We start from the raw sequence: 15,605 nt of genomic DNA on the forward strand, positions 1-15,605 counted from the left end.
TCCTGCTGATCAGTGTTTCACTGAAAGGACTTCAGACTCAAAGCTAAATCATGAGTGTGTTTAAGTCTTTGTAGGTGCTGTTTGTTGTGAAGGAAGCAGTCGCTGACTGAGGGAAAGTGGATGTTGGAATTCTATTATATGGCCTTGTAGAACTTCACTTCTAGGAATCAGCTAAAATGTATATATATAGTGTCTCTCAGGCGTGAGATATAAAATACTCCTCTTAGATTTTGTGAGGGTTTGGATTCAAGCAACAGTTATTAAAGCTGTTTTAAATGTGGTAGATTTATAAAAAATATGTAAACTCTTTGTACAGTGTCATACAGCAATAAACAGTCAATTTTATCTTAAAGTAAACTTTTGTGTCTTCTTTTCAATAATAGCCCATTTGCATTTTAGTGACTATATTTAACAATATCATGGTCTAAATAATCCAGAGCTCTGGAGAAACTGAACCCTGTGAGAACCTTATTTCTGGTTCTGTTACATGGAAACACTGAGAAAAGGGAAGAATATTTACAAGTACTGTAATCACTGATGACTGTCACAGCAACGGGATTTACTAACTTTACAAAGTCACAGTATTTGGTGTAGTTTTATATCACACTATCATATATACATACCACACACACCCACACACACACAGCACACACTCAAACAGACACACACACACTCAGTCAGCTCAGTGAGGCCTACTGCAGGAGTTTGAGTTTATATCTCAGAGACAGAAGATCAATGACAGGAGTCAGAGTTTATTAAATGACCTCTGTCTGGCTGAACTGATGATCTGGGTCTTCATAGATGATATATGATAAAGTTCATACACACTGACCTTTTGACCATCTACATATGAGACACTGTGGAACCTTTTCACCCAGTTTTATTCAGGTGGGGTCAAACACACCACTCTGATTTTATTCATACTAAAATATACCTTTCAGTGTAAATAACTGAGCATGAGTTTAAATACACACACACACACACACATATATATATATATATATATATATATATATACATACATACATATATATATATATATATATATATATATATATATATATATATATATGTATAATTTTATCAACGTTCACCAGTATCCCTTTAAACAGTACGGTTAGTTGAGAATGAGAGCAGTGAAGACGTCTCATTCTCTGATGTGAAACTTGATTCAGAGAAAGACAGAGTTTATAACACTCAGTGTGTGTGTATGTGTGTGTGTGTGTATGTGTGTGTGTGAGTGTGTGTGTGTGTGTGTGTGTGTATGTGTGTGTGAGTGTGTGTGTGTGAGTGTGTGTGTGTATGTGTGTGTGAGTGTGGATAGAATCAATAGTACAGAAAGTTACTGGTGTTGTTTCAAATTTTCACAATCAATAAATATAATAATAATAGTAATATTATTTCTGAATTTGTGTGACCATTTCTATGTAAAGCCATTAAACGTCTGGCTCCAATCACACATGAATTTCCCCACTTAATATCAGAAACATTATTTATTTATTTATTTATGATTTTCCACTATTTTCCATCATCAACATTCATATAAACTCAGAAGACTCGTGTAGGTTCACTGGTGGTTCTGGATAGTAAATAAAATGTCTATATTTGTGTTGTAGTCATGGCGACCCCTGGTTCCTATCACCACCACTGTAAAGACCTCTGAACCATTTCACACCAAACCTCTCTGAATCTCTCTGAATCTCTCTGAATACATCTCACACACTGAATTATGGGGGATTTTGAAAAAATGGTGGAATTTCTCTAACTATAAACTGAACTTTGATCTTTCATATAATACCATAACACAGATTATACACACTGGCCACTTTATTAGAAACACTGTGAGCTACAGTCTCTAACTGAACACTCGGAAGGCGGAGCTACAAGGTCTATATTCTAAATACTAAATAACTGAACACTGATTTGTAGATTTGTAACTGATATGAGGTCAATTATTAATCAGTTATTAAATATTAATATATGTTGTATTAATGTAGATAAAACACTCACCGAGCTTTTCTGCAGACAGTCACAGCTGGGATCAGTCTCCTATAACCCTCCTCTGATGTGTTGTACTTCTTCAGGTCCAGCTCATCCAGAACCTCCTCTGAGCTCAGGATCATATAGGCTACTGCTGAACACTGTCCAGGAGAGAGTCTCACATCTGACTGTCTCTCTGAGTTTAGATACTCCTGAATCTCTCTGGAGAGAGACTGGTCATTCACTTCAGACAGACAGAGGAACAGATTGATGCATCTCTCAGTGGAGATGTGATGATTATCTCCTTTGATTAAACTCTTGATGCGCCCTCTGGTTCTGTCTGAGCTGCTCTGTGCTGGGGTCAGTAGACCCTGTAGGAGTCTCTGATTGGACTCCACTGAGATGCCCAGCAGGAAACGGAGGAAAAGATCCAGGTGTCCGTTTGGACTCTCTACAGATTTATCCACTGTTCCCTCCAGCAGTTCATCCAGTGGAACATTCTCAAACCACTTACTGTCCCATGGGTTAAGTATGTGCAGTTCCTTCATGTTTTTGTTCTCGTAGCAGAGAATCACATAAACAGCAGCCAGAAACTCCTGAAAGCTCAGATGAACAAAGCAGTAGACCTTCCTCTGGTGAAGCACACATTCCTCCCTAAAGATCTCAGTGAAAATCCCAGAATACACCGAGGCCTCAGTGACATCAATGCTGCTCTCTCTCAGGTCCTCTTCATAGAACATCATATTGCCCTTCATCAGCTGTTTGAAAGCCAGTTCAGCCAGTTTCAGAAGAACGGTTCTGTTGGACTCCAGCAGGTTCTTTGGGTTTCTCTCATCTTCCTCCTCATACTTCTCGTTCTTCATGTTGGTCTGAGTGATCAGGAAGTGTGAGTACATTTCTATCAGAGTTTTAGGGATTTCTGTATGAGGCTGTTTCATGATTCTCTGAAGAACAGTGGCTGAGATCCAGCAGAAGACTGGAATGTGGCACATGATGTGGAGGCTCCTCGCTGTCTTAATGTGGGAGATGATTCTCTGGGCTTGGTCTTCATCACTGATCCTCTTCCTGAAGTACTCCTCCTTCTGTGGGTCACTGAATCCCTGAATTTCTGTCACACGGTTGATGTATTTAGGAGGGATCTGATTGGCTGCTGCTGGTCGGCAGGTTATCCAGATCAGAGCAGAGGGAAGCAGCTCTCCTTTGATGAGGTTTGTCATCAACACTCCCACCGATGATGTCATGGTGATGTCAGATACTTTCTTACACTTTTTAAAGTCCAGTGGAATTCTGCTTTCATCCAGACCATCAAATATAAACACAGCTTTGATCTGATCATAAATCTCTGGGTCCAGATCTTTGAGCTCAGGATGGAAGTCACACAGAAGTCCATGAAGACTGTATTGATCATCTCTAATCAGGTTCAGCTCCCGGAACGGAAGCACAATCATGATCTCTACATCCTGATTGGCTTTTCCTTCAGCCCAGTCCAGAATGAACTTCTGCACAGAGACAGTTTTTCCAATTCCAGCGATGCCTTTAGTCAGAACAGCTCTGAGCTCTGGCTCTTCTGGTCTGTGATCTTCTTTTCTTTCTCTGTGTCTGAGTCTGTCAGCCTCCACAGCTCTGATGGTCTCTTCTCGTGTTTCTCCTTCAGGACCTTGGAGAGGTTTAAAAATATCTACGCAGTTGATTGGAGAGTCTTGAAAGCATCTCCTGGGTGTTTTCTCCATCTGTAAAACCTCATGTTCTTCATTCACTCCTTCACTCTCTCCCTCTATGATGTAGAGCTGAGTGTAAATCCTGTTCAGGAGGGTTTTATTCTCTTCTGTTCTGATTCCCTCAAATAAGCTCTCGTACTTGTTCTTCATGCTGGTTTTGTGTCTCTGTAAGACTCTGTGTAGATCATCATCCACTGGTTGGTAAGAATCCTGATTCAGGTCTCCAGTTTCCTCCAACAGAGTGTTTATCTGCAGTGCAGGTTCTGTGGAGCTCAGCCTGATGGGGTCAAACACAGTAACACAAACATCAACACAAATAACCACAATAACTGCTCACAATGCAGCTCACTGATGGAAATACTTGACACATGTAATATTTTCATATATTTATTACTAAACTATACTTTAATGTAATTTGTACCTGATTGAATTCTGTAAGTTTGAGTCGAGTTCTTACAATGAACTTCATATCTTGCTTAAATCAACAAACTGTGTTCCAGATGCTGAAGGCTGAGTCAGCACATATCCATTCAGGCTCTGCTGGGTAGCCGAGATAACTTACTCACCAAAATACGATTTTCAGACCATTCAAATGCACATATCACATATTTATCTGCATCTCTGTGGAAACTGATTGGATTGTCTGAGCTGAAGTCCACAGTCAGAGGTTTCCCACAGCAGGTCTGGAGCGACTCTCCAGCTGCAGCTCTGTCTGATTGGACACTTATACCTTTCTAATGTGGTCAGTTGTGCAGCAACACTCTGTCTGTCTCTCTTTACTGGTTGAGCTGTTTGTTTTAGAGAAAGACACTCTGGTCATCATATTTAAGCTTTTATATCAGAGCCAACTGGTACTGAACTCTAGAACACAACTGAGCGTGGAGTCCAGTTCTCTAACTTATTTACAGTGACTAACAGCCAGGCTGTAGGGGTGCCATTTCTTTTGAATGTACCTTTTCTCCTGTGTGTGATTCAGCTACAGAGATAGAGAAGAGTGTTTGTACTGATTTGCTTAGATTATTTATCTTTCCTGACCTCCTCTGGTCAGATTTAAGTTCTGTTTACTGTTTCGTTGTTATCTTACGTCTTTCCTGTGCTGAGCTAAAAAAACGTAACGCTGTAAGGAAATGAAAAGAAGAAACAACATGACCCAAAGCTTTTCTTGAAACATGGCTCTTTGTCTCTCCTTCTTTTTTCACGTTGATATTAAGACGAGTAGTTTACAGGCTGAAACATTTATAATGAACTACTTCTAAACTAGAACAGAGCATTAATAGTTTACATTTCATACATCTGTAAACAAACTGTAAACGCATAATGATTGGCTGTCTAACACATCGTCTCTGGATTATATGAATATTTCTCTTACCCGTATATAAACATACTTATCTTATTATAAAATTCTACAGATTACTAATTATACCATATGGTCAGTGACTGGACATGCTGGACTCTCCTTCTGCTGAGGTTTAAAGTTCAGCCAGGACCACTTCAAAGAAAATATCTTGTTTGCATTTACAGTAAGTTATATTTGGCAGTATGGCTCAGTTCTGGGGGAGCAGCAAAAAGACCCCCAGAGCAATGAGAACAGCTTAAATCAGTGCCCTGACTAATTAAGCCAATCGTAGCCATAGCATCCGATTAGCTGATCTAACAGCTGACTGAGATCAGCCAGTAACTGCTGTGCTCAATTTCTTTAACTGTTCATTATTCAGTAAAAGGACAACAACTCACTCAGAGGGAACAGCTCCTCTGCTGAATCCAGGATGCTCAGGCATGGACTGGTCACTCTTCATAGACACATGGCTGGGTTCTCCTCCTCCTCTGCTGAATCCAGGAGGGACAGGCAATGACTGGTCACTCTTCATAGACACACGGCTGGGTTCTCCTCCTCCTCTGCTGAATCCAGGAGGGACAGGCAATGACTGGTCACTCTTCATAGACACACGGCTGGGTTCTCCTCCTCCTCTGCTGAATCCAGGAGGGACAGGCAATGACTGGTCACTCTTCATAGACACACGGCTGGGTTCTCCTCCTCCTCTGCTGAATCCAGGAGGGACAGGCAATGACTGGTCACTCTTCATAGACACACGGCTGGGTTCTCCTCCTCCTCCTCTGCTGAATCCAGGAGGGACAGGCAATGACTGGTCACTCTTCATAGACACACGGCTGGGTTCTCCTCCTCCTCTGCTGAATCCAGGAGGGACAGGCAATGACTGGTCACTCTTCATAGACACATGGCTGGGTTCTCCTCCTCCTCCTCTGCTGAATCCAGGAGAGTCAGATGTGGACCGGTATCTCTTCTCAGACACACAGCTGGGATCTGGAGATCCTGCACGCTTTAACCTGACAGCATGATGAGAGTTGAGTAAATACTTTATTTACTAAACCTCATTTAACACAAACATAACTGAGAATCATTTTGTAAATCTTTTTTATACATTTTAATTTTTTCTTTGCATAAAAACTGCTGATATAAAGTTACTCACTTTAGATCAGAGGCTCCTGCTCCACTGCTGGAGTGATGAAGCTCCATCATGGAGCTGTTCCTCTGGATTTCTCTCTGAGATCTATTAAGACACACAAAACACACACAGGATGATGATCACACTGACTGTACACTCATGAGTTTGTTGTCACTGCAGCATCATGCAGTGCTACAAATAACACACAAAGCTAGAGCATTTGAGGAGAACATGTAGGAAGAGTGAAATCAATGGTTAAATGGTGCCGTTGTCTTGAGTTTGCTGCACCCATAACCTGAGAGCTCCTGACCGATTGCTTCATTGTGTGACCTCTGTAGTGCCTCTTTATTTTGTTGTAGTATAAGTATTTAAAAACTATAAAATGCCATTTAAGACCAACATTAAATACAGAAATATGTCATTAAAGATAGGAAATCATATGAATAAATTCAGAAATAATATAAAATGTACGTTTTTTATATTATTAATAAAACTCTAATAGAAATATTAATAATAATGCACCTGTCAGTACAGTTATTGATGGTGCACAGCATGACTTTCCCTCCCTGTTTTAAACTGTTTCTGTTGGTTATTCCACACCAGCTCACCTGGGGCCCTGCAGGTCACCTCACTGATTTCTACTAAAAACCAAGCCTGGTTTTGTCAGGCTGTCTGCACTCTCCTCTGAAACTGTAGTGACTGCTGTAAAGCCTGTAGCAGTGTGTGAGGCAGAAATACACAGCAGGAGGATTCAGACTAGAGGCGCCTGAATGTGACTGCTGCGCCATTTAAGGTGGAATGGGAGAATCTGAAAAAGAGGTTTCTCTACTGATGAAACACCCCTCAGATATAAAACACGGCTCTTCACCATTGTTTCTCGGCCATCTGTACTACTTTACTAAGCGTGGAGTTCAGCGTGTAGCCCCTCCCCTTCCCCCTTTCCTGAGCTCGAGTGCCCCCTGATGCTGACTGGCTGGAACAGTGTTGTGTCGTTCGGTCCGAGCCTCTTTGTTTCCTGTTTACAGAGTCAGGGCTGTGCTGCACCAACAGCAGTGCACCCAGAACAGAGAGCTAGTGGACCGTGAGGAGATATTCAGGGAACTGGACAAAGAGTGTCTTTAACTGAAATCACTTACTGCACCTTTAAGTGACCGAGTAAACAGGGAATGAAGTGTTAGACTCAGTATTAGATCATTCTTTAAAATTTCACTGAAATAGCAAATAACGGCCTACTGTCCTCATTTCCTTCTGCAGTGCATCCTACCGCCAGGTCCTACTGCTGCTCTGTTAGCACAGCGCCGCCGGGTCCTACTGCCGCTCTGTTAACCACAGCCCCGACGGGTCCTACTGCCGCTCTGTAACCACAGCCCCGCCGGGTCCTACTGCCGCTATGTTCGCCCACCGCATTAGTGGGTCTACTGCCGCTCTGTTAACCACAGCGCCGCCGGGTCCTACTGCCGCTCTGTTAACCACAGCGCCGCCGGGTCCTACTGCCGCTCTGTTAGCCACAGCGCCGCTGGGTCCTACTGCCTCTCTCTTACCCACAGCGCCGCTGGGTCCTACTGCCTCTCTGTTAACCACAGCGCCGCTGGGTTCTACTGCCGCTCTGTTAGCCACAGCGTCACTGGGTCCTACTGAGCGCTCTCTTACCCACAGCGCCGCTGGGTTCTACTGCCGCTCCGTTAGCCACAGCGCCACTGGGGTTCTACTGCCTCTCCGTTAGACACAGCGCCGCTGGGTCCTACGGCCGCTCTCTTACCAACCAGCGCCGCTGGCTCCTACTGCCTCTCGTTAGCCACATCGGCCGTGGCTCCTACTGCCTCTCCGTTAGCCACAGCGCCGCAGGGTCCTATTGCCGCTCTGTTAGCCACAGCGCCGCTGGCTCCTACTGCCTCTCCGTTAGCCACAGCGCCGCAGGGTCCTACTGCCGCTCTGTTAGCCACAGCGCCGCCGGGTCCTACTGCCGCTCTGTTAACCACAGCGCCGCCGGGTCCTACTGCTGCTCTGTTAGCCACAGTGCCGCTGGGTCCTACTGCCTCTCTCTTACCCACAGCGCCGCTGGGTCCTACTGCCTCTCTGTTAGCCACAGCGCCGCTGGGTTCTACTGCCGCTCTGTTAGCCACAGCGTCACTGGGTCCTACTGCCGCTCTCTTACCCACAGCGCCGCTGGGTCCTACTGCCGCTCCGTTAGCCACAGCGCCACTGGGTTCTACTGCCTCTCCGTTAGCCACAGCGCCGCTGGGTCCTACTGCCGCTCTCTTACCCACAGCGCAGCTGGCTCCTACTGCCTCTCCGTTAGCCACAGGGCCGCTGGCTCCTACTGCCTCTCCGTTAGCCACAGCGCCACAGGGTCCTACTGCCGCTCTGTTACCCACAGCGCCGCTGGGTCCTACTGCCGCTCTGTTAGCCACAGCGCCGCTGGGTCCTACTGCTGCTCTGTTAGCCACAGCATCCCTGGGTCCTACTGCCTCTCCATTAGCCACAGCGCCGCAGGGTCCTACTGCCGCTCTGTTAGCCACAGTGTCGCTGGGTCCTACTGCCTCTCTGTTAGCCACAACGCCGCTGGCTCCTACTGCCTCTCCGTTGGCCACAGGGCCGCTGGCTCCTACTGCCTCTCCGTTGGCCACAGGGCCGCTGGCTCCTACTGCCTCTCCGTTAGCCACAGCGCCGCTGGGTCCTACTGCCGCTCCGTTAGCCACAGCGCCGCAGGGTCCTACTGCCGCTCCGTTAGCCACAGCGCCGCTGGATCCTACTGCCGCTCTGTTAGCCACAGCATCCCTGGGTCCTACTGCCGCTCTCTTACCCACAGGGCCGCTGGCTCCTACTGCCGCTCTCTTACCCACAGCGCCGCTGGGTCCTACTGCTGCTCTGTTAGCCACAGTGTCGCTGGGTCCTACTGCCTCTCTGTTAACCACAGCGCCGCTGGGTCCTACTGCCGCTCTGTTAGCCACAGCGTCGCTGGGTCCTACTGCCACTCTCTTACCCACAGCGCCGCTGGGTCCTACTGCCGCTCCGTTAGCCACAGCGCCACTGGGTCCTACTGCCTCTCCGTTAGCCACAGCGCCGCTGGGTCCTACTGCCGCTCTCTTACCCACAGCGCCGCTGGGTCCTACTGCCGCTCTCATACCCACAGCGCCGCTGGGTACTACTGCCGCTCCGTTAGCCACAGCGCCGCTGGCTCCTACTGCCTCTCCGTTAGCCACAGGGCCGCTGGGTACTACTGCCTCTCCGTTAGCCCCAGCGCCGCTGGGTCCTACTGCCGCTCCGTTAGCCACAGCGTCGCTGGGTCCTACTGCCGCTCAGTTAACCACAGAGCCGCTGGGTACTACTGCCTCTCCATTAGCCACAGCGCCGCAGGGTCCTACTGCCGCTCTGTTAGCCACAGTGTCGCTGGGTCCTACTGCCTCTCTGTTAACCACAACGCCGCTGGCTCCTACGGCCTCTCCGTTAGCCACAGGGCCGCTGGCTCCTACTGCCTCTCCGTTAGCCACAGCGCCGCTGGATCCTACTTCCGCTCCGTTAGCCACAGCGTCGCTGGGTCCTACTGCCGCTCACTTAACCACAGAGCCGCTGGGTACTACTGCCGCTCCATTAGCCACAGCGCCGCAGGGTCCTACTGCCGCTCTGTTAGCCACAGCGCCGCTGGATCCTACTGCCGCTCTGTTAGCCACAGCGCCGCTGGATCCTACTGCCGCTCTGTTAGCCACAGCGCCGCTGGATCCTACTGCCGCTCTGTTAGCCACAGCATCCCTGGGTCCTACTGCCGCTCTGTTAGCCACAGCATCCCTGGGTCCTACTGCCGCTCTCTTACCCACAGCGCCGCTGGGTCCTACTGCCGCTCTCATACCCACAGCGCCGCTGGGTACTACTGCCGCTCCGTTAGCCACAGCGCCGCTGGCTCCTACTGCCTCTCCGTTAGCCACAGGGCCGCTGGGTACTACTGCCTCTCCGTTAGCCACAGGGCCGCTGGGTACTACTGCCTCTCCGTTAGCCCCAGCGCCGCTGGGTCCTACTGCCGCTCCGTTAGCCACAGCGTCGCTGGGTCCTACTGCCGCTCACTTAACCACAGAGCCGCTGGGTACTACTGCCTCTCCATTAGCCACAGCGCCGCAGGGTCCTACTGCCGCTCTGTTAGCCACAGCGCCGCAGGGTCCTACTGCCGCTCTGTTAGCCACAGTGTCGCTGGGTCCTACTGCCTCTCTGTTAACCACAACGCCGCTGGCTCCTACGGCCTCTCCGTTAGCCACAGGGCCGCTGGCTCCTACTGCCTCTCCGTTAGCCACAGCGCCGCTGGATCCTACTGCCGCTCCGTTAGCCACAGCGTCGCTGGGTCCTACTGCCGCTCACTTAACCACAGAGCCGCTGGGTACTACTGCCGCTCCATTAGCCACAGCGCCGCTGGGTCCTACTGCCGCTCCGTTAGCCACAGCGCCGCTGGATCCTACTGCCGCTCTGTTAGCCACAGCATCCCTGGGTCCTACTGCCGCTCTCTTACCCACAGCGCCGCAGGGTCCTACTGCCGCTCTCTTACCCACAGCGCCGCTGGGTCCTACTGCCGCTCTGTTAGCCACAGTGTCGTTGGGTCCTACTGCCTCTCTGTTAACCACAGCGCTGCTGGGTCCTACTGCCGCTCTGTTAGCCACAGCGTCGCTGGGTCCTACTGCCGCTCTGTTAGCCACAGCGTCGCTGGGTCCTACTGCCGCTCTCTTACCCACAGCGCCGCTGGGTCCTACTGCCGCTCTGTTAGCCACAGCGCCGCTGGGTCCTACTGCCGCTCTCTTACCCACAGCGCCGCTGGGTCCTACTGCCGCTCTCTTACCCACAGCGCCGCTGGGTCCTACTGCCTCTCTGTTAGCCACAGCGCCGCTGGGTCCTACTGCCGCTCTCATACCCACAGCGCCGCTGGGTCCTACTGCCGCTCCGTTAGCCACAGGGCCGCTGGGTACTACCGCCTCTCCGTTAGCCCCAGCGCCGCTGGGTCCTACCGCCGCTCCGTTAGCCACAGCGTCGCTGGGTCCTACTGCCGCTCTGTTAACCACAGCGCTGCTGGGTCCTACTGCCGCTCTGTTAGCCACAGCGTCGCTGGGTCCTACTGCCGCTCCGTTAGCCACAGTGTCGCTGGGTCCTACTGCCTCTCTGTTAACCACAGCGCTGCTGGGTCCTACTGCCGCTCTGTTAGCCACAGCGTCGCTGGGTCCTACTGCCGCTCTCTTACCCACAGCACCGCTGGGTCCTACTGCCGCTCCGTTAGCCACAGCGCCGCTGGGTCCTACTGCCGCTCCGTTAGCCACAGCGCCGCTGGGTCCTACTGCCGCTCCGTTAGCCACAGCGCCGCTGGCTCCTACTGCCTCTCTGTTAGCCACAGGGCCGCAGGGTCCTACTGCCGCTCTGTTAGCCACAGCGCCGCTGTGGAGATTCCCTCATTTGGGGAGTTGCAGCACAACCGAAATGCAATGGCCGAACAAATTCCTACTTAAGAAGCCTCAATAAAACAGTACTGTGCTTAAATTCAGTCAAATTAACCACTGATCAAAAAAATTATGAAAATATATGAATGTAAACTGATGATCAGTCTTTTGATATTACACTGAAGATTAATAACCAACACAGTTTACAGTTCCTACTTTACATTCACTCTTACAGTGTTCATGTTTATACATTTTAAAACAAAAACATTTTAGATTTTTAACCTCAAGTTTCCACACGACTAGAACCGCAATCTTAATTCATTAATTACATCCTGCAGTTCACCTGCACTCGTTATGCTTCTCCACTCATTTATTCAGGTTCTTCTTTAATGTGTCACTCGTCTGTACGTGTAACAGAAAAAGTCTATAATACAGACAGAATTCACAGATTTCCTGATTTAAAAAATGGATAAATTCTACAGTTTTTTAACAAACGTAAAACCTTCTAGAAGAACACTTTTCCAGGTAATCATGCTTTCCATACATTTTTATTGTAGTAATTTGAAGTAATGTGATCTCATCTCCACTAACAGAAAGGAGAAAATCCCGTTATTCCGTATTCCTACAGTAAAATGCAGGTGAGTCGTCAGTTGGTGGGCAGGTGTTCTTCAGTAATATTGAGGTAATCATATTCAGTTTGTTGAAAACAGTTTGACAGTTAATTTTATGGAATTTTATAACGTGTCATAAATAGAACTGAACGACTATTCGGAATTCTATCCCATCCCATCTCATTTTCTACCTCAGAGTCAGAGTCAGTATTCAGTTCACACAAGGAGAGAGTCTGGATTTCAGCAGATCTCACAGCAGAACTACAGCAAACAGAACAAACCATAACACTCAGTCTGATCACTGGAGCTGATATTGATCATGTATCGATCAACAGTGTATTTTGTTCATAAACTGTAAATCAAATCCACGTCTTGGTTTCTGAGCTTGTTTTTGTTCAGGCAGGTTCTTTTTGGAGTGTTAGAGCTCAGAAACCCAGTTCTTTTAGATTTCTCAACATCTGAACTCAAAGCACGAGCAGCGTTTTTCTCTCTTAAACGGTTTACCGTAAAATCCAGAGTAGATGAGCTCAAAGCACGAGCAGTGTTTTTAACCATCATTAATTTAGTTTTAGTCTCTATAGAGATATTTCACCAGTAGAGGGCAACATTTAACTGATTCATAATGTAAAGACTTGCAGTACTGAGAGCGCGATTGCTTGTCGACGATCAGATTATCTGTTAATCTCACACTAAATTATGAGAATCAATTAAACTGAACTTTAAAAGCACAGATTATAATAAAAGTACCTTTGTTTATCCTCAGCTGCTGAACATGATATGAGACTGTGAGAACTGAACTCTTACTGGATGTTTTTGATCAATCAGTCAGTTAAATCTGATAATCTAGTCTGACACACGGAGCAGAGCTGGATTACAGTACTGGAGTAGATCATCATTTACAGTAGCATGTTTACACTGTGACCCTCTAAATATCACCATCAGCCTTTATACACAACCAAAGAGTGACTGTACAGTGAGTGAGTCTGAAGACCAAACTCCTCATTATCAAACAGTCTGGAATCTGATATGAAGATATGATTCACATATTAATACTATATTATATTCCTGAAGTATAAGAACTCTTACAGTGATACTTCATTACTGTAACTCACTGATCATCACAAATCAGCCTTTATAAACAAAGGCTTTCCTCGTAGATCAGAATCTGATCTATTTAAGCCTAACTCTACGTTATCAAACAGTCTGTAGATTCGGACTTTACAAAATAACAGACTAAAACTACATCATAACACTGAATTATAATGAAATATACAGTAGCATTGTTTCTTTGATCCTCTGAATAAACAGTATCAGAATAAACCACAAGCCAACTGCACTTTAAAGCATTTCCATTTGGCCTGTAACTCCAGATCTTTTCATTTCAGACCAGTTAAACACCGCCCCCTTAAGGGAAAATATTAAAACTGCAGTGTTTTAAGGTGGACTGGAAAATTTCAATAAGAAGCCAACTTCAGCCTCGAAGATCAGATTTTACTGAAGCTCATTCTGATCTGTATCATAATGAATGATGACTAAAATGAACACAGTTCTCTGTTCATCATGTAAATACAGGATTACTTAGTTTCTCTACAGCCGTTTTCTCCATTTCACTGCTCGGTTATCTGTTATAATGGTTCACTGTTGGCCAACTTACACCCTGATCAAGAACCTTTACGACTGAACCATCACTTCTACTAGAGCTTTAATCCTCCACTGAGTTTAGTTATAAACTATAAAACACGTATTCTTTCTTTAATCTACACATCAGTGTTGAATGTGTGTGTTTATGATGAACTTACCGTGTTTAATAAAGTCTCTGTTGCTGTGTAATATCTCTCTCTCTCTCTCTCTCTCTCTCTCCCTCTCCTTCTTCTCCTGCTCCTCCACTTTACTTTCAGCTTTGATTCAGGGAGTGTTCAGCTGTGGAGCAGCGTAATTCCTGTTAAAGTGACAGTAGCACTCATAAAGCAGCTCAGATTCAACAGAGAATACAGACCGTTTATGACTTTATGATGTTATTATTGTGTCTGAGTGAACTAGCTGCACACAGACCGTTTATGACTTTATGATGTTATTATTGTGTCTGTGAGTGAACTAGCTGCACACAGACCGTTTATGACTTTATGATGTTATTATTGTGTCTGAGTGAACTAGCTGCACACAGACCGTTTATGACTTCATGATGTTATTATTGTGTCTGAGTGAACTAGCTGCACACAGACCGTTTATGACTTCATGATGTTATTATTGTGTCTGTGAGTGAACTAGCTGCACACAGACCGTTTATGACTTTATGATGTTATTATTGTGTCTGTGAGTGAACTAGCTGCACACAGACCGTTTATGACTTTATGATGTTATTATTGTGTCTGAGTGAACTAGCTGCACACAGACCGTTTATGACTATGATGTTATTATTGTGTCTGTGAGTGAACTAGCTGCACACAGACCGTTTATGACTTCATGATGTTATTATTGTGTCTGTGAGTGAACTAGCTGCACACAGACCGTTTATGACTTTATGATGTTATTATTGTGTCTGAGTGAACTAGCTGCATACAGACCGTTTATGACTTCATGATGTTATTATTGTGTCTTGAGTGAACTAGCTGCATACAGACCGTTTATGACTTCATGATGTTATTATTGTGTCTGAGTGAACTAGCTGCACACAGACCGTTTATGACTTTATGATGTTATTATTGTGTCTGAGTGAACTAGCTGCACACAGACCGTTTATGACTTTATGATGTTACTTCTCACAGAACAGTCAAACCGTGACAGTGTGCAGGGTGCTCCTTTTTGGAAAAGCTAAAGGAGAACAGAGGGTTTCTCCACCTCATTCAGGAGCTGAAACTCTCTTATAATCTGTTATAATCTCTGACTCTGTACATATAAACTCCTGAATCAAGACACTGTCCTCTCTCGAGTTATTATTCTAGCTCAGTGTAGAAGCCATCTCAGTCTATAGAGCATGGATTAAGATGAACTAGGGCACAACTTCACATGCAAATACATGAACTGTATTTCTGCAGTCAAATAGTGTGGGATAGGAATATGAGTGATTAACTGCAGGGTTGACACAACATTGTACTTTGCAGATTGAAATTTCACCTCTAACACAATTTACAGGTTGATGGGTAATTAAATAATTCATAGAAAAGGTTGAAAAACACAAAGAGCAGGAAGGACTGATAAATTATGTAAATCAGCAGAACAAGAAGAGGAACGCTTTCACAGAATATAAACACAGAAGAGGTGTTTCAGAGAGCAGCTGTGTGACGTCACCCAGTGCTAAAGGAAATGTCATTTAGCCTACATCAGTTTAGCTCCACCATTCAGCTACAGCAGTTTAGCCCCACCATTCAGCCACAGCAGTTTAGCTCCACCATTCAGTCTACAGCAGTATAGCTCCACCATTCA

At 46.4% G+C, this 15,605-nt stretch overlaps 1 protein-coding gene across 1 annotated transcript in view; it reads right to left on the reverse strand.

Annotated features, from left to right (window-relative positions):
- The window catches only part of LOC118803163 (NACHT, LRR and PYD domains-containing protein 3-like), a 51,477-nt gene extending 37,356 nt beyond the window's left edge, over window positions 1–14,121 (reverse strand). The window contains exons 1-4 of the mRNA XM_036563685.1: window positions 13,982–14,121; window positions 6,188–6,268; window positions 5,433–6,044; window positions 2,011–3,975 (exon numbers count right to left, since the gene is read on the reverse strand). Of these exons, the coding sequence (XP_036419578.1) occupies window positions 2,011–3,975; window positions 5,433–6,044; window positions 6,188–6,237 (2,627 nt within the window). The 5' untranslated portion in view covers window positions 6,238–6,268; window positions 13,982–14,121. The remainder of the gene's footprint in view (window positions 1–2,010; window positions 3,976–5,432; window positions 6,045–6,187; window positions 6,269–13,981) is intronic.
- Window positions 14,122–15,605: the final 1,484 nt, after the last annotated feature.

This window comes from Colossoma macropomum, unplaced genomic scaffold (genome assembly GCF_904425465.1).
Source record: "Colossoma macropomum unplaced genomic scaffold, Colossoma_macropomum, whole genome shotgun sequence".
Taxonomy (NCBI): Eukaryota; Metazoa; Chordata; class Actinopteri; order Characiformes; family Serrasalmidae; genus Colossoma; species Colossoma macropomum.